Source organism: Condylostylus longicornis, unplaced genomic scaffold, assembly GCF_029603195.1.
Source record: "Condylostylus longicornis isolate FDR11 unplaced genomic scaffold, ASM2960319v2 ptg000004l, whole genome shotgun sequence".
Classification (NCBI taxonomy): domain Eukaryota; kingdom Metazoa; phylum Arthropoda; class Insecta; order Diptera; family Dolichopodidae; genus Condylostylus; species Condylostylus longicornis.
The window spans coordinates 16010600-16035699 of NW_026577973.1; the positions used below are offsets into that span (position 1 = coordinate 16010600).

At 22.3% G+C, this 25100-nt stretch overlaps 1 protein-coding gene across 9 annotated transcripts in view; it reads right to left on the reverse strand.

Moving 5' to 3' along the window:
- Positions 1-5902: 5902 nt before the first annotated feature.
- Positions 5903-25100, reverse strand: part of LOC129612898 (heterogeneous nuclear ribonucleoprotein R) — a 53596-nt gene continuing 34398 nt past the window's right edge. Inside the window, exons 5-13 of one of the 9 annotated variants that reach the window (XM_055526746.1) lie at positions 24272-24407; positions 21307-21440; positions 20143-20271; positions 19910-20050; positions 19734-19840; positions 18952-19082; positions 14675-14850; positions 11593-11818; positions 5914-6413 (exon numbers count right to left, since the gene is read on the reverse strand). In XM_055526746.1, the coding sequence (XP_055382721.1) occupies positions 6229-6413; positions 11593-11818; positions 14675-14850; positions 18952-19082; positions 19734-19840; positions 19910-20050; positions 20143-20271; positions 21307-21440; positions 24272-24407 (1365 nt within the window). In that variant the 3' untranslated portion in view covers positions 5914-6228. Of the gene's footprint in view, positions 6414-11592; positions 11819-14674; positions 14851-18951; positions 19083-19733; positions 20051-20142; positions 20272-21306; positions 21441-24271; positions 24408-25100 lie in introns of all 9 variants that reach the window. The other 8 variants (XM_055526753.1, XM_055526737.1, XM_055526728.1 and 5 more) reach the window with 8 other exon arrangements.

The window sequence follows — 25100 nt, forward strand, 5'->3', positions numbered from 1 at the left end:
AAATACACTTGAATATCTCTGAATGGCAAAACAAAAAGCCAAGTGGACCATATACATATGTATGCATATGTATTGCTCAGAGAAGGGTAAGATAAGTAATGGACTTAAGAGCTTAGAAGAGAGTAGATGTTCAGAGTGACCACATGCTCCTAACTATAGGCATAAAAATTCGCAGAACGTAGTAGATTAAAGCGACTTGACGTTCGCAAGCTAAATACAGAAGCTAGAAAGCAAGAACGTATCAAACTTTCAGCAAAAACTTGGCAGATGTCAGAATCGAAATCATAAGCAAGCACAGAACATATATCGTTAAGCTGCTGAAAAAGTCTTGGGGACCATTAGGCAGGTGACAAACCAGTGGATATCTGATGAAACATCGGCTGCTATAGAACAAAGAAGAAACATAAGACAACAACTGGTAAAAATCACTGATCAAAATTTTGAAAGACTCACGTGCCTCGATGTGTAGAAGAATATGAAAAATGACATGAAGTGATGAGAAAAAATTCTATAATAACATTGCAAAAGAAGCTCAAATAGCTGCAGAACAAAATAATGCTCGACTACTCCACAGAAAAATAAATACTCTCTTAAATAAGAACTACCGAAAACTGAAACCAACCAAAGAATAAGAATGGTAATTTGAATAGATGAAACACTTCGTAATAACCAGCATACATGTCAAAGGTAAAGAGCCCGAAGACCAATAACCTAATATTAAAGAAGGCACGACTATCGAAGAGTTAGTCGTATCTGAGAAATAGTTAAAGCAACTAGAAAGTTGGGGCAAAATAACGCAGAAAGATTAGATGGCATTCCAATGGAACTGCGTAGGGCAGGTGAAATCACAGTAGCCATTGCTCTGAAATTAAAAATAAAGAAAATATGGCTAAAAGAAGAAATCTCCATAAAAGGGAAGAAGGGAATGCTGAAATTGGAGAAACATTGCTGTGCTGAATAATGTAGAAAAAAGTTTGAAAAGAATTTTATAAATGAAAAGGCAGGCTTTCGTCAGAATTGGAGCTCTACCGAACAGACAAACATATAGGTTGATAGTTGCGCAATAAGTAGAATGGCGCTCCCTATGTGCAGATTTCGTTGGCAATCATACGTGACGTGAGAAAAATTGAACCCTTGCTAAACTAATACAAATTATTAAGGAGCTATACAATGACGCCAGATCAGACAATAGGAGTCAAACGAGGATGTCCGCTGTCTCCGCTGTTATTCATTATGGTTTTAGATAAAGGTATGAGGGAAACAGCATCACTACGCAGGTGAATCACCTGGCAGCTCGAATAAAAATTACAAAGCCTGGAATATGTCGATGACGTCATAATACTCGCTCACTCGGCCGAAGACATGGAGCTTATTATACCCAAATAAAGTGGTTGCGACTGTAGACAAAGTAGGCCTCAAAATATATATCAAAAACTAAGCTGATGAAAATTAACAATACCAGTCAGTTCATTTTCTGCATACGGGGTACCTTAATTGAGAAGGTATCACAATTTGAATCTGGGCACCAAAATAGCAACAGATGGGGAACTGCTAAGGATATAGAGAATAGGATTGCTGTGAATAGAGAATAGAATTAGACAGACTGTGGGCGCCCTGAATTCAATATTGAACGCAATGTGGATGACGCAAGAATATTCAACGCATGTGTTAAGTCGACATTGCTTCACGGGAGCGAGACGTGTTAGGTTTCCAGAACTAATATGCAAAAGATACAGGACTTCGTTCACAAATGCCGCAAAATCATATGTAGAAAAATCTGGTCAGGAGGATCATGAACCGAGAGCTGTGGTTGATGACGAATCAGGATCCAATAGAGACCCAAATAAAAGGACATCGGTCTTTTATTATAATATAATTTATTAAATTTGCTTTTATATGTCGCTTGTATCTTAAAATGTTATTAATTTGTGATACAATGAAATCGTTAAAATGTAATGATTTTGAAATAATTGGAGTTTTTAGTAGGTATGCAAGTATTCATTACCTTTTTTATTATGTATATATATCGCTTCTCGGCTTTATGACTGAGATAACAAACAAAAATACATATATATATACACATATATATATATTAAATATATTTGCTATACTAGTATATCTTTTGAATTTATAAATTTGTAATTATAAAATAAATATAAATAACTGAATTAATGTGGTTATAATTTGTGTTTTATTTGAATAAATTCAATTAAGAAATGTTACCTTTCGAAAATCTTGAAATTTATTTTGTACGTAGGTGAGCAGCATATTATTGCTATGGACACTTATATTGGACGCTTTATTGCTTCTTGATATTGTTGTGTGGCTCTTTCACTTAAGGTAACAAATAATTTGAGAGATGATTCTTTGATCAAATCTAAAAAAAAAAATTGTGAGAGGATGTGCATGTATATTCGTTTTCGAGCTACCGCCTGTTGGCAGAAAATGTATCAGATTTTTTCTGCATTCAGTGATTTCACTCTTCTAATTTGGACTCTAAAAAAAATTCGAAGCTGCATCACTGTTCATAACTTTCAGTTACTTTATTTAAGAATGCGAAATTGAGTAATTTGTTTTAAAATAATGTATTTTTTTTTTAAAAATACATTCAACTTACAGCAAATTTCCTAAAAAATTCTGCAGTTGATTTTTTGTCTTCATATATCGTAGTTTATATTGTGAATAGCTTACAATACATCAACTCTTGCATTATTATGATTGACATGTACTTAATCTCCTTGCTTATAAAACTACCTACAAATTTTGAGGAAAATTTTCAGCTGATACCTTACGATTAATTTTATTTTCCATAATATGATGACCCTTGAATGCATACATTTGATATACTGCTTAAAAACTTTTAACGGTGAATTTCATGCATCTTATAGGATAGATCGGTTAAGAATAGACCTGAACAAAAAATTATTTTCATTTTAATATAAAAAAAGCAAAAGCTTTTAAAGTTTTCTTTTAGTTTATTCATTTTATTGGCCATTAACCGATGGTAAGAAAATAAAAAGTTTTGGTGTTAAACGATAGCAATTTTGACTGCAGTTCATCACACTTAAATTTTTTTTTTTGTCAAAATAGAAAATTTTTGTTTACTTGATTATTTTCCTAAAAACACACTAATTAAAATAAATATATGTAGTACAATATAGGTAAAAATAAATAAAACTAGCAAAGATATAATTTTAAATATTTTATTTATTTTGTCCAACTGATGTCAACGTCACCAAATAAAGTGTTAAAAATGATTTTTTATTTGTGCTTAAATATAAATTTATTTACAAAAAAAAAAAAAAAATAAAAATGTTTTGTTGGAAAACAACGGCTGCATAAAAAAAATAATAATATATTGACGTATAAATTCACTATAATAGTAGTTGATAACATTTGATTGCAAATCTAAACCGATGACGTCCTTTTTTTGTTTTAATTTTACTGCATAAACTTATATTTCTTCTTCTTTATAAAGAATTTAAAATAAATATCCGATTATTAAGCAGTATTCTACAAAAGATGGCGTTATGTTGTCTCATTTTGTTTTACAATTTTGCGTACATAAGCTACCAGAATCTTTTTTCAGAAGACAATAATATTTTTGTATGTATAATATATTTATATATATATATATATATATATACTTATATATTTATTAATTTATTTATATATATATATGCTCATAAATTGATCTCTACAGGTTAGTAAAATGCTGAGTTATCTATTTTTTCTGTGTGTGTGTGTTTTATAAAAATTTTAAATGCAGTAGTGGTGTCATGATAATCCGAAATAACAACGGGAAATCCGAAACAAAACTTAAAACAAAAAAAAAAAAAACGAACAAATATTTCCCTATACTTCCTATGTATTATGTAATAAGATAAAAAATTCTAATAGATCTAAAGATTCTATTAAGATCCTTATTATTACAACCAAAAACCAAAATACTCTTAATTATTTTGAAACTAACCACGTGCATATAGTAAAGTTTTTAAAATGTTTTTTTTTCTTTTTATTTTTTTTACTTAACAATTTATTCTCGTTTTTTATCTTTCTATTATATTTTTTTACGATCTAATATAGAGCATATATTATGTACATACATATATGTAAATATCATATAAAAATTTTATTATTATTTTATTTTTTAATGCACATTTTATATTGATAAAAGTGAGCAAATTTAATAGATGTACGATAAATGTAAGGGTCCTTACTTACATATAATTACTTTAAAAAAAAAAAATTATAAATGGGTTATGGAAAGTTGAAAGTATTTCTTAATGTTTATAAAACTTGTATGATGTATGTATGTAAATGTAGATTAAAAAAAATATTTATTATTTATGGAGGAAAAAAAAATCTCTGTAATTAAAATTCATATTATATACTATTGTGTTATTCTTATAAAAATGCTTAACAAAAAATAATTTAACTGCTTAAGAATTTTTTATACTCTATTAAAATTATTAAAAAGAAAAAAAAAATTCAAAAATTAAAAAATAAAAACATTAGTTTTTTTTTTACCTTTTCGGATTATTATAACACTATTACCGTGTATGCTAATTTGATCAAGAAGGCAAAATGTATTAGACATTATATGTAAATATAAATATTTTATATATTATTCGTATATAAGTATATAATACGTAATATAATCATACAAATTTATATATATATAGAATGTATACTATTAATATACTCATAAATTATAACATATTTCGATATTCGATACATTAATTTTGTTATATAATTATTATATAGTTGCGTATACGTTTTTTTAAAACATATGTATACGCTTTTTTAACATATTAATACATGTATATATATATATATATATATATATATATATATATATATATATATATATATATATGTATATATATATATAAATTAGAAAATGTAATTTTACATCCACATTTTTTTTTATTATATATAAACCCTACTAAACTGAAGTACGTAATTTTATTGTAAGCTTAATTGGAAATTTATTAAATTATTTTTTGTTTCTTTACTAAATCTTAATACGATACTTCATTTATTGCAAATAGTATACAATTTATTTATTTATATCTCATTTATCATTAATTATTTATTGTAAATAAGATCAGTCAAACGTCTGTTGTTAGTGATAATTGAATTTATATCCTAAATACTTTTTTAATTTAATTTTTGTTCTTATTTTAATTATTAATTTTATTTGTAATTATTATTTCAATTTTTTAAAAATTTTCTTTTGTTTTTAACTAAATACATTACAATATATTATGTTTTTATCTTTTATTATTTTTTTTTTTATTTTTTCTTTTATTTTTAATATATATATATATATATATATATATATATATATATATATATATGTACCTTTAAAAGAATGTGTGTATTGACATGCTTCTTTTTAAATTTTGTTAAATTTTTGATCCGAAGAGAATATTTTTCTATATATATGAAAATGAGAAAATCACTCTCATTTAGCGCCCAGAGTAAATGTTTTTGTTTCTTTTGTCAAATTTATTTCGAATATTTAAATTTTGGATGAAATTATTTTTTTTATACATTTTTAATTATTATTAATTTTTTTGCATTTTTTTTTTTATATTTTTTGTTTTTTAGTAATTAGCGTTCAATACTGCTTAACTACCATAAGAATAGCACCTATTTACTTTTTAAGTTTATTAAAAAAAAACTTATTTTAAAACAATGCCTTAAATATTTTTATATATTGTAATTAATATCTAAAAGTAATAATTATAAAATAGTAGAATATTCTGTTCTTCAAATACTTTCATTGTATTAAAAATTACAAAAAGTTTTGAAACATTCATTTTTTTTTAGTTTATTTAAAAAAAAAAAAAACAAAATAATTTATTTAATTTTTAACAAAAACTTACAAAGAAATGTTGCTATATGATAAAAGAACAAAAATGTACATATAATCATAAATGTGTGGCATTTAAAAAAAAACGTAATGAGCAAAATGGTCGTTAACATATTAGAATTTTTCAAAAATTGGGTGTTTTGCACTACATTTTATTTTATTTTTATTTTATGTTATTATTTTCTGAAATTGCTTAGTGTGATCAAAAATTAATTGTATTCACAAAATATATTTTAAATGAAAAAATATTATTTTTTTTTGTTTCTTTTGTTTTTTTTTATATTGGTGTTTTTTAAAAGTTATTTTTGTTTTTTAATAATCATGATTTATAGTCTAAATAAAAAATTTTAACTCCATGGTGGATAAGTGTCGGTATACCACTGCTCTCCGTTAGTTGCTAATGGCTGTTGGGGTAGAGGTTGACTACCCCATGAACTACTATTTCCTATCAAACCGCTTGCATAACGTCGTTTTGTATCTCCTGGATTTTGGTGACTTCCATCAAATTTACGTTTACCGACTACTACTAGTGCTTTAGGAATTGAAAAGAAAATAAATTTGATAATTTCGAAAAGTAATTCATTGATTATATGTAAAAAAAAAATCAAATTTTACAAATTAATTTCTAAGACAACAAAAAAAAATAGAACAGTATTTTTTATGTAAAAATATAGTGTAATAGAATATTATTGAAAAAGTAAAAAAAAAAAAATATTAAATATGCCTATCGCCAGAGATTTATAAAATTCATAGGATAAAATTTTTCAAGAATTACACCCAATTAATAAATTAATAAATAATCCTTAAAAACAGATTTCACACCTAAACTGATGCTTTCATCTTTTTTTTAAATTAATATATGATTTTTTACATTTTTTACATATCAATGTCAGATATTAAAAAAACCTTGTAAATATTGTTGTACGATATAATAAATTCTTTATATTTACGATAAACTGAAAAATTTTATGTAATTTAAATGATATCAAAAAAATACCCCAGAATTTTGGTTGGTTCAGTTTTAAAACATGATTTTATAAGTCATAGGTATGCGCCTATACTTGGAATACAAAATAGCTCGAATACATAAATTAAACGATTTTGAATATCTGGCAATATTTCATATAATTCAATTCTTATTCGTTTCAATTAATTATCCACTCGGTTGTAAACTTAAATTATAATAGGTTTAGAATTTTCGGAAATTTTTTATAAAATCAACTGATAATGTTTTATAGATTGTTATCATTCGATATATAGTCGTTTTTTTGTATTATATACATATAAGTAATGATTACCTCCAAAATACTTAATTTGCATATTTGAAAAATTCAACGTCATAAATAATTAAAATAGTATAATAAATTTGAATTTTTTAGTTTTGAATTTTATTTTTTTCAAGTTTCTTTTGACACAATTATTCATGGATTTTCATTGCAATTTTAGGAATTGGCCGTAATGGATACTGGAATATAATTTAAATTATACTTTTATTAAATTTTCATATGATATAATATTAATTGTAAGCAATAATATTTAATAAACTTAATATAGAATTGAAAACTTTTACTATATAACAACGTAAGCGTTTTACATTTTTTTATTCAAATTTTTTTTTATACTCTAGATTCGTACTTTAGGTAGTAAAATTATGAAGAACGTTGAGAACATTCCGCTCTTGAGATATTCTATCTCCGTTTGTAATAATGAAATAATGAAAATAAATTTTTCAAACCGTTTTCAATTTCTTTTAATACAATAATTGCAAATATATGTAAAATATATATAAATTTTTTCAATGAATTTTTAATAATATCAATGTACATTTATATAAAAAATTGATTAATACAAATAGAATATTATTTGAAACAAAATCACAAATAGCAATATTTTGTGGCAATAATTTTCTTAAATTCTTAATATTAATTTAAATTTTAGTATTTGTCATAATAATATGTCTGATAACTATATAATTGAAAAAAAACGGCATCAAAGTTTTTAAATGAAAAATTAATATTTGCTTATATACGTAACAATAATATATTTTTTAATTAAAAATATTATCGTTTTAGTATTATTTTGAATAAAATCGCATTATTTTTAAAACTGCCAAAATAGGAAAAGTGTATTGAAAACACTACGTGTAAACGCTATAAAATTAAAAAAAAAAAAAACAAAATGTCAAATAAATTGCAAAAATCTTTTGATACCGAATAAACGACGTAATGATGAAATTTATAAAATTTAAAATATTACCGCTCCCTACTACCTTGTGTTGTTTTAACTTTAAATGCCAAACTTATGATGGCTCATTAATAGAAGATTTTTAAACGGAATAGAGGAGTTTCAAATAAAAGAATTTTAGTTCATCATTAAATGGAAACTGTATTTTCTTCTTTGCTTTTTATATTTTTTTTATTTAAGATTTTAAGAAGGTAAAACTTTATTTTATTTTTGCCGAATTATATTGGTCTTTTTTTTTTTGTAGGAAAAATAAAAAAATGTTTGTACATTTACAGAACAAAAAATAAAATAAAAGGAAAATAAAAAATTTTAAGAAATGATGGTATGAAAATAAATTCAAAAAATATTAGAAATATATATATATATGTATATATTGTATGTATGTATTAAATAACAAAAATACCTTATGTTAAAATTATGCAGAATATTAACTTTAAAAACAGTACACCAAAAAATTTTATTAAAAAAAAATAATACAATTTTAAGCAAAATATAATTAATATCGCATTCAAAATGAAACACGTAAATACAAGATTTATATATATATATAAGTATATATAGATGTATTATGTATGTATATAAATGATACGATTAGTATTAAATCATAAAAAAAATAATAATTTTAAATGAAATTTTAATTTGCTTCGTTTTTTTTTCTTTAGCAAAGCAAAAGGGTAAACAAGTTAAAATATAATTAAAAAACCCTTTATAAATATTTTAAAATATGACAATTTTATAATAATTATGTATGTATGTAGGTTACTTAAAAACCAAAACAAAAAACAAAATATATAGCATTTGCAATTGCAAGTTTTTTTGTGTAAATCTTATCTTTTTTATTCATTGGTAAACTATACATGTAATAAAAATATTTTATTTTATTTTTCGATTAATATCTTAAAAATTTAGATGTAAAATTCCATTTTCAGTCACAAAAAAAAAATAAATTCAAAGAAAAAAAAAGAAATATAAAAAAATAAATACCAAATATTATTAAATATTAAATGCAGTGTGTAAATTTATAATTAAAGTCATAACATTCGTTCTCTTGTTTTATTATTTATAAGAATTTTTATTTTTATTATACTACTTTTAAGTACAAATATGTATGTATATAATATACATATATATATATAAAATGTTATTCAATTAGTATTCAACTATATTTTAAATATAAATTTATATAAAATATGATTATACAGTAGAATCTAAGTATGAAATTTACAAAATGTTAAGTTTCTTGGCAAAAAAATATATTGTATTAATGTAATTGAAAGTGTTCTTAAACTATTATTTTAGAATTAAGTATATAATGTGAAAATTATTTTTTTATGTATATATATATAAAAAACGTGTGTAAATTTCAGCAGCAAAAGTAAAAAATTTCTTTAACAAAACCAAATTTATATTAATATGTAGCAAAACTTATTAAAAACTAAAAGAAAGATATTTTTTTTAATTTAACTACAATTGTATATAACATAGGTAAGAATATTAGTCATATAATACCGTAAAGATGTTTGGATAAATATTTTTTATGTAGAATGTTGTATAAATTAAATGTTAAAAAATTTATTTATTGAATTGAAATTATTTTATTTTCTAATTGTTAATTTTGAAGAAAACAATTATTAAGTGTAAAAACTTAATGGAATTTCTTAAGTTATAAAAGACAAGTTTCGCGACCAGATCGATTTTATATTTTTTGGAAATTTTTGCAACACCCTAGACTTTGTTTTAAATTATTTTTATTGCGAATGTCAATCAAAAACATTATAAATACATTAAATTATTGTAACTAACTTCAACATTTTTGAAGCTAGATGATTAATTTTTTAAATATTTTTGTTTTTTAGTCTAATATTTGCTTTGATATAATAAACGTTTTTAAAAAGCTGAAGCTTAAAATGGAATTATTTTTCTTTTTTATTTGTTACATACTTAATTCAAAACTTGGTTATTGGTGGTTTTAGTAGTTTTAATGCTTTTTGTTTGGTATATAAATTTTGTAACCTAGGAAAATTTATGCATATTATTTCAAATACGTTATGTATTATTGTGTATGAATAAAGCGCTACTGTTTTACATAAATGAGTATAATTTATATATATATATATTACGTAACAAAATTATTCGCATATATGTATTAATATATTGTAAGTATACTGCACATCTATATTATCTTACAGCGAATTTCAGATGCATAATTTATATACATTTAAATGTGTACATGTGTATGTTTTATGTATGTGTGTTGTGTTCAATAAAATTAATAAGAAACTATATTGTAGTTATATATATATATGTTTGTATATATATGTTATAAAAAGATGATAGTATATATTATATACACACAAAGCCTCTTATGAACGTGTTTTTTTTTTTTAATGTATTCCTTGAAAACTTCAAATAAACACCAAAACTAAAAAAAAAATAAAAATATGTTTTTGCTCTAAAAAAAAAATTCGGTTCTTCTGAATCAAAAAGTAATGAAAATTTTGCATTTGTTTAACGTATATTTTCTTTAAAATTATATTTTTGTATGAAGTTTTTGTTTTCTTCGTCCAACCGCAGTTTTTAGTCATCTTTTTTTGTTCAAGATTTAAAATTTTCTAATGCAGTTTTAGCCAAATTGTCAAATATTCTTTTTGATAATATTTTTCATACATCATATGAGGAGTAAAACTAACATTCCATTATGTAGGAGATGAAAAGTGTTTGTAAAATAAAAGGAAGAAATAAAATAGCATTCAATAAATTTTTTACAGTTCGAATAATTCCAAGTTGTTTTAAAATAAGTCTTCTTATTTTTTAGATTTCATTGCGAAAAATTATAACAAGGAAAAAAAATATTAAAAAAAAAAGTACAATTTTAGAACGCTCGGTCGTTAGAACGTTATGAAAATTTACACTCATTCAAGAAATAATTTTTGGTATTTTTTTTAATTTGCTTTTACTTCTACTGCTTTTGAATAATAATAAAAATATTTTATAGTTCTATAAACCAAAAGTTCTTAAAACACAGAAACAATTATTGAAAAATTTTACATGCAAAAAAAATTTTGTTTTTTGAAATAGCAAATTTTTACGTCTATTACAAAAAAATCTATCGTAATTGTAATTTAAATTATTACAGCAGTAAAAGAAGATTTATTTTTCTTTAAACTCATATATAAATTAATACATTTATATGTATATATATATATATATGTATATATGTATATAAAAAAAATACATGAATATCCACCTTTGTTTTCTTTTGTAAAATTGAAAAAATTTCCTTAATAAAAAAAAAAGTTTTTTTTTTGTAATCTAAGATTTTTTTTTATTACAATTTTTTTTTTATATTTTTTTTTATTTTGTAAATTGTTTTGTTAACATTTTTATCAGGTTTTTGTTTTTCGTATATACTCGTAAATTTTTAAGTTTATTTTTTGTTTGTTTGTTTTTGTGATTGAACTTCTCACCTGGTAAATTTTGTAGCGGCTTGGCGCGTTGGATGCCACGATCTTTGGGACGAATTTGTCCCACCCCATGGACCCCCCCTGGTGTTTCCAGAACCCCCGCGGTGGCCACTCGATGAGATGCCACCGCCACCACCGCCACTGCCGGTGGGACCCCCAGACGATTGATGTTGCCATGGAGCCCAACGACTCGGCCACGCCCCGTGGTTCCACGTCCAAGTCCAACCCCCTATTTTTTTTTTTTTTTTTAATTTCATTTTTTTTTTTTACGAAAATGTTCATTGATTGATGCATTTTCAATAAAAAAAAAACAAATTTGATTTGCAAAAATAAACGTGTGTTTTTTTTTTTTTTAATACATATTAAGATTTTCATATTATTTTGATTCAAGAAGCATAACCGAAAAAAAGAAAATAAAAAACGAAATTCGTTAGAACATTATATAAAAGAATTAAATAAAAAATAAAAAAGTATAAAAGCTACATTATATTTTGTATATTTGTATTATAGTTATATAATTAACAATATATTTTAATATTAGATATATATATATGTATATAAATAAGATATATAAATGTATATATGTAATTATATTTAAACTTATTTATGTACATACTCAATGTTTTATAAAAATGTACATATGTATACCTTATATAGTTATATACACTTATTATATATATACATATGTATATAATATTAATAGGTTATATTAATTATTGATTTAATTAAGTTGAAACTGAATAAAACGTAAAAGTTCAATAATATACGATAAAATAAAAAACAACTGCGTTTATTAATTAAAAATATTTATAACTGCTTATATTCTATAATTTTTAAGTTTTTCAAGTGCGTGCACTCACTTTGATATACGTCTTATATAATAAAAAAAAAATTCTTTGATTTTTTTTTTCAAATTTTATTTTATATACTGAGAAGTATAATTATTAGCGAAATGAAAATTTTGAGTAACGTTCTAATCTTTTTTTAAAAAATGTATTTTTTTTTGTATAGGAAAAATTTTTGTTAATTGAAAAATAAACCTAATATAAATTGAAGCTTTGAAAATACGTATGCAATAATCCAGCGTTCTAATATACAACATTATTACATGTATATTTATACGTATATACTCATTATATTATCTATTTGAAAAAATCACTTTTTTTCGATTAAATTTAATTGATGTAAAAACCATAAGCCAAATAAATATTTATTTTTTCTTATTTTTAACTGTATGCAATGAACTCAAAGTTTAAATTGAATTTATTGTTATAAAATTTAAATATTTGTTGTGAATATTTATAAAATACAAAATATTACATAATTTAAATGAAAAAAAAATTTCATTAATTTGTAAATGAAATTTATTAGGCGAAAACATGATAGAAAAATTACTGTGTGGAATAACCTCCTTATTAACAAATCACCTGTGAAATTTCTTTTATTTCAATAAAAAATATTTTTTAAAACAATATATAATTATTATTTTAATTTTAACTGAAACTAAATATAAATTAGTTTCAAAAAATAATTAAGAATTAGAAAAACATAGACTTTTTAAACACATTGATTGGCTATATTGTTTTTCTAAACTTTCGGACATTTTTTAGAAACAGTATTGAAATTGCGATTCGGTTGAATTTTTTTAAGGAAATGATCCACAATTGTAATACTGAACAGTTTTTGTTATATATCGTAATATATGTACGTTTATGTAAATTTCAATAAGCATTAAAAATTTTACAATAATATTTTGCATTTTTGTTTATTTTATTTATTTTTTTATTTAAAGCGATAAATTACAAGATTAATTTGCCTGTTAAGCTATTTATAGATCAACGTTAACTATTTAAAAAGAATAATTTTCCACATTGTTAGTTTCATGATTCCTTTTAATTGACATTTTATCACAAAAAAAATTAAGATAATATAATAGTATTATTTTTATTAAATTATATTATACACATACATAAATATTTATAAAATAAATAGTGGGTAAATTCAAAAATGAATTGATGCACCAATCACCTTCACAGTATCGATGATTTTTTTTTCAATTTACCCTAAATATTATATGTATATGAATTAATAGAAATTAATTATGTATATAAATATTATTTTTCTCATATAAGTATATAATTAATATAAAACTTCTACAAGCACTTTTAAAGAAGGATTCTTATATGGATATTAAAAAATTACTATATATTATAAAAAATTGTTTTAAAGGGATTTTTATTTTAAATACACTATATATATATATATACATATATATATATATATATATATATATATATATATATACATATGTATATATGTATATATATATATGTATGTATATATTTAAATTAGCTTTCAAGCATATAAGTTATAAGGTAAAAAGTTTTTGTTTTTATTCATGTTTTTTTATTACATTTAAAATATTAGTAATATTATTTTTATACAAAGTTTGTTTTAGTACAAAACCACATACGTAATTCTGCCAAGCAACATAAATTTAATAAAAAAAAAAAAGACAAAAAAAAAATTAAATAAAATAAAAAAATATAAATAAACATAAATACCATTAAAATAAAAGTTAAGCTGGACTTGTGCATTATAAAATTATAACAAAATTTTAATTTCTAGTAGGACAGAATAAAAGAAATCCCGTTCATTAAAAGCTCGTAATTTTTGTACATATGAAATTTTTTTTGTAATTAATTTTGATTCTCGTTTTACCTCTCTTCCTTATTCTTATATTGTTGTATTTTTAAAGTTTTCATTTTAAAGAAAAAAAAGAAAAACTTTTAAAATATTTGTTAAGTTGTTGGTAATTAAAAAAAAATAGTAAAATTCATAACTTCTCATATAGTAAAGTTTAAGAAATCGTTAAGTTGAATTAAAATTCATTCTTTTTTTTTAATTCTAAATTGTTTCGATTTTTCTGTTTTTGTATTTTAAATATTATGTAAAGTGAAATAAAATTTTAAAGCATAAAATAACCAAAAAAATAAACAGATGAAAAATTAAAAAAAAAATTATTTTTTTTTTTGACAAATTTAAAGTAATAAAAAAAAATAACATAACATTATTGATGACCCACCACATTGTTTTTAGTAGTTCTTTGTGGTCCACCAACGGGCCCTCCGGATGGTGATACCCCACATGGTGGATAATCAAAAAAGTAATCTCCTTCAAAAGTACGATAATAGTCTTCATAATATGATTCATTGAATCCACCACGATAATCCGAATAACCATAAAAGTCGTAGTCATAATCTATAAATTTGTTGAGATTTCTATTGTTTGCTTTTTTTATTGAAATTTAAATACAATTTTTGTTTGTTTCTAAAATATTATTTATAGTTATGAATTTTAACTAATACAAAAAAAAAGAACATCAAAAACTTTAATCTTTTACATTTACGATATTACAATAGAATGGAATTCATGTAATTTGTTTTGACTACAATTAAATTTTTTTTGTTTTTATTTTTGTTTTAGTTTCAGAGATTACAAAAAAAAATACTCTAATTTAAATTTCAGAAATCCAACATGCTGTTATTTTACCAATTGTTTTTTTTAGTGGTTAGTTAGTTTATTCTTTTTTTAGTACAAAGTTCACATGATGATAACAGTATTGAGTTACCGAAATTACATTTATGTAGTGCATATTAAATAATTGTATAAAAAAATTATTGACAAAGATTTCTTTTTTAATTTTACCGAAAACCTTTAAACAAGATTTATCTATGAGATCGTCACAATTTTGAATTATGAAAATCGAAAACAAAACTTTAAAAAATTTAATTGCCATTAAAAGTCAAATACTTATAATAGTTTTCAATTAGCATTAAAATTCCTAATGGTGCGTAATGTAAAAGTAACCAAAATTGAAAATTTAAAGGTTTACATATTCTTATGTAAGGTGTCGTTACCGTTCATCATTATGTAAGCTTTGTAGAAAAAAATGTTATTGGTTGATATACAAAGAAAAAAAAATAACTTGGTGGTAACATTATGTATATATGTATATATATATATATATATATACATATAAACATATATATAAACATATGTATATATATATGTATATATGAAGGTTGTAATATAAAAAATATTTAATTTATAGGCTCTTTACTTATTTTGTGATTGAATTAAATTAAGAAAAAAAATTGGATTTTTTTACATTTAAAAATATTAGTTTTTTTTTTTTTTTGGTTTTTTAATTTATAACATTATAAAATGATTATTTTTTAATTTTTTAAGTTGGTTCAGATTTCTCCAATGCCAATATTTTATAACGTAAAATTAAAATATATAATTATATTGCACTTAAATTCCAATTGTATTCAGAAATTATAAAATGCTAATTTGGGATTTCATATAGTTTATACTTAAATTGTACTAAATATATGTAGGTACCATGAAATACGATTTATTTCAACAAAATAAAAAAATACTATAATTCAAAATAGAGAAATAAAATTTAAGTTTTTAATTACAAAGGGTGATTTTGTGTTCGATTTTTCTAGTTTTTATTTTTGACACTTATGCGTAATTCTTCACAAAAAGTTATTAACTTAAAATCGATCACCATAGAGAAATTAAAGCCCAAAGAAATGATCCTGAATTGAATCTCTTGTTTATATCAACAGGCGTTAAAATAATTAGTGATATTTCAATATATGTATTTAGTAATTTATATTCAAAAAGTAAATAACAACGATTGATTTATCAATTCACTCACAAACATATACAATTTTTCTGTGTTTTTCTTTTAAGCATAAAAATCAAACACTTAAAAAATCACCCTATCTTTATGATTAAATTTATAATAATTAAATGGAAAATTACAGTTACGTTACAATTTTTTATACATGAGTTTACTGATTTATGAGTTCTTCGGAAATTTTTTATTTCATGGTTTCATAAATTCAATTTTTTTTAAGTACAAACTCTAAACATAGGTACACCTTAAATATTACATAGAAATTGAAAACATTAATATTTGCCTAAGTTATAATCAAAATAAATTAAGAATTTTATTGAGGAGATTTCCAATTTCTATATAATTTTTACGTTCATATTCTGGAAGAAGTATGTAGGATCATGTTTTGAAAAATAAAATGATTTTTACATACATACATATTAAGTATGTTTTCAAATTATGTGTACAATTATATTTGTATGTATTGGTTTGTGTTTAAATTAATTTTTTACAAGCTCCAGAATATGTATGATAGTTTGTAATTAATTTTAATTTGTTAAGTATTAATTTCTTTATAATATTTAAAAAAAATGGCTAAAAATTCTTGAATAATTAAGATTTTGATTTGTTCTTTAACATTTTTGCAATTAATTTGACTAAAAATTTTAATTATCTTACCAAAATAAATTATCCGGGGTCTCGTCTTATACTATACATACAGTATACATGATATACATGCATGTATGTATAAATATTCTTAAAACAGTGCATTTCATTCAATTTTTCGACAAAAAAAATAAATTAAATTTCTTATATTATCAAACAGTTTACGCCATCTTTTTATGCAGAACAAATGTACATTAAAAAATTAGAAGTAAAATTCTTTAGCCGTTTTTTTCATTTTAATATTTTTTAAAACTTATGATTACATAACAATAATAACGATAATAATATTATTATCTTATTGGAACTTAAAAATAATTTTTATATATTACGTTTTATATATATATTATGTTTGTATTAGGGTGAGGTGGGATTGGTAAAATATACCTACTTTTAACATATAATTTAGTTATTAATTAAACATGAATATTTAAATGAATGTATATATAATATATACTATATCACATATATACTATATATAACTATCATTTTAGTATATTATATAAATTTGAATTTGGGTGCTTAAAATAAAAAGTTGGATATTTTTGTATGTAAAAATCTTGTGAGAATCATGATTTTATTCGCCATTGCTATATTTATCAAAAATAAAACTTATTAAAATTTTGATTTAATTCACACTGGGCTTTATTTTATAAAAATCATCATAATAATATTTATATGAGAATATTTTATTTAATTTAAAATTTTTGTTAAAATACAATTTAAAATTGATCAAAGTTTTTTTGAGAGAAAATTTTGAAATAACTGTTGTGATATCAAATGTTTACGAGCGTCTTTTATTGTCAAGTCAAGTGTGTTCGAGTGTTTTATAAATTAATAATGTAAAGTAGTATATACGTGCTCTAAACGCGAGTAAAGTATATTTAAGCTTTGTTTAATTTTGTTCATCGATAATTATATTTGATAAAACCGCTATTTGACTTTCACAACATAAACTAATTTCAATTAAGAGAAATTTAATACGCCACATCTTCGTCATATTCATCAAACATTTTGTCTCTGTTTAACTCTTGAATTTTCTTCTCAAAATAGTATGATCTCTATATCATATAAATTTAGATTTTTCTTTGAATGACAAAATAAACTTGACATTGTATTGTCCGATAATAAAAAAAAATTCTTATTAAATAGAGCCCAGTGTTACCATAATATAATTTTCATTATTTACAATTTTAAAAATTTAATCTAAATTGAAAAAAATTTAAATAATATGCTATATATTTTTATGTTAATACAACTAAAAAAAATTTTTGTTTTTGGTGTCTACTTATATTTGGTACATAAAGTTTCAGTAAAAAAATATTTTTCTATCTATTAAAATTTAAGATTTATTCATGCAAAACTAAGTGTATAGTTAATTTTTGTTAAGTATACGGTTATTTTAAATGAAATCTACATGCCAAAGCAACAAAAATATACAAGATTATCAAAAAACAAATATAGGATAGAAACGATATTTATAATGCAAAAAATTCAAATTATATTACAAATAATCGGTTTGCAAAAAAAATATTAAATTAGTTTTTTTCATACTTCTAAAATGGAAAGTAAAAAGGTGTGATTGAGAAGTAGCAAAAATAAAACTAAAGATTATAAGAAATTAATGTTTTCATGAAAATAATACAATTGACCTTTTCCCTTCTTTAAACCAAATCATACATTTATAATATTCAAGTCTATATATATATATATATTTTGGCATAAAATAATGACTAAATGTGGCAACTATTATTCAATACATATAAATTAAAAATAAAAAGAACAATAAAATAATAAAGATGTACAAGAAATTTAAATATTCCTGATAAAATAAATTTTTCTAATTAATTTTTTTTTTTTTTGGTTTGTTAACGTTATTTACAAATGAAAATATTATATTTTTACTGTTTCTCTTATTTTATCACAGAACAATTTTAATAAAACCTTGGATTTAACCTAAAACTAAAAAAAAAAACATTTTTTTAATTTACTTGAACTTCACTTACCATAATCACCGCGTGTAGCCATTGGAGTTCTTAATGGTATTCTTGGAGCTAGACCTCTTAAAGGTGTTCCAATCGGCATCATAGATGGATATGTTGGTGATATATTTCGAGGAATCGGGATATCTTCAATCCTGCATCACAAATTAAAATTTTTAATAATACACAAAATATAAAATAGAATTTAAAATAGAATGAAAGAATAAAATTTAATTTTTAAATAAATTTAAAAGTCGAATTTTTATTAAAATTCATTATGGATTTTTTTATATCCAATCTCAAATGAGAGTATAATTTTATTTTTTTATTTATTCAGCAATATAATTTTTATTGCGTAATAAATAAGATTGCAGATTGGTTTGCATTTATTAAAATAAACGCTCTATTAGTCTTAGGTTTTTGCTTTCATAAATGTTATAAGTTTCAATGAAATCGAAACTTAAAGGTTTGAAAAAACTTAAACTTTGGGGAGGGGATGAAGTGGAAAAGCCTTTTTTTGTAATAAGGCAAAACACTGCTTCAAACATTTATGAAAATCCGGTTTGAGATAATAATTATTATGCAAAATCAGTTCGACAATCCAAAAAGTTTTTATGTTGTTCAGCCCTTCATTTTGAAAATTTTCAAACGAATGGGCAGCTGGACAGATTATTAATAATGAAATTAATAATTAGAGAAATGTGTTAAAGAATGTTCAGAAAATGCCGTAATAAAATAATCATAATTTAAGAATAACGTCATAAATAAAAGCAATAAAATTGTTAAGAAATTTAATTATAATTTACCCTACTGCTCCGATTCGTCCCTGCATCATTTGCATCATTCTACGTTCTCTAGCTCGTAAAATTTCTTCTTTCTTTTTTTTATCTGAAGGGGGTTTTGCTAAAGACACCTTTAAAATATAAAAATATTTATGTTTTTCTCTTTTCCATAATTCAAAAAATATAAAAAAATTACATACTTCTATATTAGAATTACCAACTTCTTTGCCATTAAGGTTGCGCATTGCTATAACAGCGTTATCACGATCTTCAAAATGAACAAAAGCATAGTCCTTAATTTTTTTAACTCTTTCAACTTTTCCAAAGTTTTCGAATTGTTCCTTATTGTTTTAAAAATTTTAATTTTTTTTTTGCAAAAAATTTCTTTTTCATATTTTTATATTTTGTTTTTAAACAGTTTTTTAACACATACCTTTAGTTTTTCTTCACTAATATCTTGAGTTAAATTTCTAACATAAAGAACTTTGACTTTGCTCATTGTTTGTTCATCCGGTTCTTCTTGTGGATCTGCCCAATCGACAATAATATCACATCCCCAGACCTAATTTAGAACGAATTAAATATGGTTTGTTTTAAATTAATTGTATAAAATTGATAGACAATATTATTTATTTATATTTGTTATACTAAATATTAACAAATATTTTTGTAGCTAAAGTTAACCTTCATAAAGTTGGGTCAAACCAATGGCAACACTTTTTTTTTGAAAAAGTAATAAACTGCTTTTAAAGTCCATTACATTATTTAAACTTCTTTTACCATTGTGTATATAATTTATAGCATAATTATAGCGACGGTATTTTAAATAAAAAAACTTAATACCTACTACCGTTCCTCAAAAAATGTGTTTGTGTATTTACAAAAATTGTCTTCCGTGTATACTATAACCCATATACACAATGCATTTATTCATTTACCAAAATATATCAATATATTGCATGCTTTTAGAATGAACAATGGATAAAATTAACAGAAGCAGTAGCATAACAGTTGGATGGAGAGTCAAGTTGCTGAGTTAAGATAAATAAGTATACTTTTTAATGTCACATCAGTCACTGAATATTCAAATTTTAAAAATTTCGCGAGTCGTTGACTTGGAAGGGTGTCAAGGTGGAAAACAATTTTCTTCTAATGGATTAATATAAAGTATTTATTAGTGTCTACAACTTGCTAAAATTTCAGACTCTTACAAGTTGCCGTTTAGAAAAAAAACGATATACAAAATTTGAGAAAAAACCATCAATTTCAACGGCCATTTTATCTTTTTGATATCCAATTATGAGGTGTCAGGGTAGGAGAAGCGTGTTATTCCTTCCTGCGTTTACAGAATTTGAGAAATGTTTGTTGTTTTGAAAACAAAATCATAATCAAAAAGAAGCATGTTTGGCTCTTTGAGGAATTTCAACTTTTGCAAGGGTTAAGACATGTAAAAATTTTCAGCCACAGTAATAAGTTTATACTAAAGATCTATTTGTGACAGTGATATAAATATGATGATAGTTTGTTTAATAAGTAAATCTTCTCAAAGCAAAAAAAAAGCTCACTCTATTATTATAAGACACACACATAAAGTTACCTTTATCCTTCCAGTTCCAAGTCTACGTTTTGCTAATGAAGCTGCTTTGTGTGATTCATATTCCAGAAAACAGAAGCCTCTGTTCTTTTTTTTGTCATCAGGAGAACTATATATTATCACTTCAATTAGACCGGCTACGCATTTTATTTTTTTCATTAAAATAAAATATTAAAAAATTAATTTTAATAATTATTAAAAATTGTGAAAAAAAAACAATAATTAAATTTTTATTTTTATGTTATAGAATTGAAATATAATAAAATTCAAGATTAATCTTTTTAATGTATGCTCTTTTAATGTCATTTAACCAAATTCAATGCCAAAAACGCAATTTTTTTTATTCTTTTTATTTGTTTTTTTTTGTGTTTTTTTGGAATAATTTTCGAAAAGGAAAAGAGTCAACCAACTTCAATGTAATGCTTTAAATTTTGGTAAATTTTTTATTTTAATTTTGTTGAAGTCTTGGTATTAATTGCGCATAATGACCATTGCAGACCATTTCACACCAATATAACCACCAAAACTTTTTACATATACATATTCTTATAAAAATATGTAAATAACTTAGGCCAAATTCATATAAAATTTATTTTAAAAATTTGATTTGTATATTTTTTAGTGCTCGTTAAAAAAAATAAATAATTTTTATGTACATACATTAATCTTGTATAGACGGTAAAATATTATTGTGTTAGGTAGACGCTATACATGGAGGACAATTCGCTATAAATTATTTATAAAAAATTTTTGAATTACCACAAACGATACTATAAAAAAAACATTATTCACATTATAAAAATTAAAAGAAAGCAAGAAAGTGTTTTCTTCCTCCAGTCATCACATACTAAATAAAATTTTTTAGTTTTAATTCACATATTTATTCTTTTTTTATGTTTGATTAAATTGAAAAAAATTTTTTAATAATTATTTTTTTTTTTTTGAATTAGTTTTTTAATAAATTTAAGCATCAAACGTAATATTATGTGGAAAATAATCATAAATTCATTAAAAGTTCGATTAAAATGCACTTAGTGTTGTCGCATTTCTAGAAAATAATGAGTTTCATTCTTAATTTCTAATTTTATAAAATTTTTTTTTCTTATAGTGTGAGTCAAACACTAATATTGACTCAATAATAAAACTGAATATTTTTTATTTTTTAAAATGGAAGAACAATAATTCTTTTTTTAATATTAAAAGTACTCCTCGTTTTAGTGTTTTTGATCTGCACTTATTGCATTATAGAACTAATGCCAATCTTATGTATAAAACACTAAAAAATTAATTTTAGGTTAGGTAAAGTGTTTTTGTATTTAGCACATTGTCGTTCATTCAATAAAAGTTTCGTAAAAAATTAAAAATAATTTAAAATAGTTTGTAAGAAAATTTTACAATTTAAGAAGTTTTTCGAAAAAGAAAAAAGTCATAAAATAAACCTAAAGTCTAATATATAAATTTGTATTATATAAATTAAGTTTATATTTGGGTACGGAAATCGTAGACTATTTCGGGGAACAAGATTTTATATATAAATGAAATGTCGGAATAAATATTCAATATGTGTTTACTGTAAATTTCTGTTTAAATAATAGAAATTTAAAATTACATACGTTTTACAGTTATTAATATGTATAGCTATAACTAGTATGTATACCTGTATATATATGATAACATTGTATATTCTGATAGACTTTTTAAATGTGATTTCAATAAATGTATAATTTAGATTATTTAATAATATTATTAATATTTTAAAAAGTATAATGAATAGAACTGTAACAGTTTATAATATTTTGTTGAGAATTACCGTTACTACTATTTGATTTCCAGCTTAATTTGAGTATAAGTATTTTATGCGTACTCTATTTCACTGTAGCATTTGAATTCAACATTTCTCCATTCAATTGTATATAAATAATGCTGTTTAATCGAAGTTTTTAGTGTCCAAACATATACCATTGGCGAAATAAAAATAAAATTAAAAGTAAAAATAAATTTTCTTTGTTTTTACTTTTATAGCCAAATATTAACAAATATTATTTTTATATGAAATAAATTTTATATAACAGTAAAATTTATATGTATTCATTGAAATTTTGCGAATTTGGCAATTGATTTTGTTTTTTGGTAAAATTTTTAATTTTATAATAAAATAGGCCTGATTATTACAATAATTTATTAAAAAATATATATGTGTGCTTAGTTTAAGTATGGTCAAAAACATTGAAATAACATTCAATAGAATAATTTGTAGTTATTTTTAAAAAACAAAATAATGCTGATTTCAATGAAAATTTTTTTCTAAATGAAAAGAAAAAAACATTTAATGTTTTATGAAATCAGAAACTACAAAATTTTTCGATTACAAAGTTACTCCGTTATTTGACGATATTGAAACTAAGCCGTACATATAAAATTATAAAACTACTTTTAATAAAAAGTAGTTTATTATCAATCACATAATGCTATTATATTTCAAACCAATAATCATATATGTTATATAATTATATATATATATATGTATATAATATGTAAAATATACACATGAAATACCAATTTTATGTATATATGTAATTAAGATAATTTTCACGAAAATATTTCACGCCAATAACTCAATTTAATGATGATATAGGTGACAGAATCATGAAAATTGTCTTAATTTAATTTTGATTTTTTTAATTTCAAATAATAACCAATAAAAAAAAACATGTTAAAAATGAAATATAAAATAATTTTGACAATGAAATTTTTAAAGGGCTTAATTAAATAATTACATTATGTTACAGCCAATCAATTAGAAAAAAAAAATAAAAAAAAAAATAAATCCAATTGCATAAAATGAGAAAAATTTATAAATGTGTAAAATTTTTTGATCGCTTCATTTGGAAAAAAAAATGTGGAGGAAAGGTCTACATCGAGATTTTTTTTTTGGAATTTTAATTTTTTCTTTATATGGATGACTTACGTGCGTGTTTTGAAAATTCCTCTAATAATTCGTCGCGATCTCTATTCTTTGGTATATTTCCGACAAATAGCCGGTGATTGTTATACGAAATTGTAACACCAATCTTTTTGCCTTTCCGAATATCGAAGTCATTTAGCTGGAATTAAGTTACAAGTCACTCAAATTCCTTTTTTGTTTGTTTTTTTTTTTTGTATATTTTTTTTGTATAAAGAAAGAAAGGAAACTGAAATTCTTATATAATTTTAAGTTTAAAACAAATAAACCAAGTTAAAAGTAGTGAACTTGGGAACAGATTTTTTGTATTATTCAAAATTCGAATTTGAAAAAATTGATGAACATAAAAATAAGAAAGAAATTAAACAGAAAACAAATCAAAAACAAAAAAAAACATTTTTCGGTGTAAATTTTAACTTATGAAAATATTTTTGATTTTAATGGTAATTAAGTAAAAATTGATGGTGAAATGAACATTTATAAACCAATTTGATTTTTATTTTAATAAACGCTAACATTAACTAAAATTTCTTTGGTCTATGTGTTGGAGATTAAAATAAATTTCTAAAAATATTCTACTATTTTTGAATTTTAGAAAATACTTCTTAAATCTATTAGATCAAACGGATTTATGAATCTTTTAGTTTTTGTTTATATGTAATTGCGTTTTACTTATGTTGTAAAATTAAAAAAAAAAATTTTCGATTTTTTAAAGTGTCAAAAAAACATAGTTTCTTTTATTAATTGTGAGTAATCAGTAAGTGATAGTGATAACTGGTAATAATCTTTAAAAATTCGATGTTGTTATTGTAAACACAAACCAATTTATACAGAT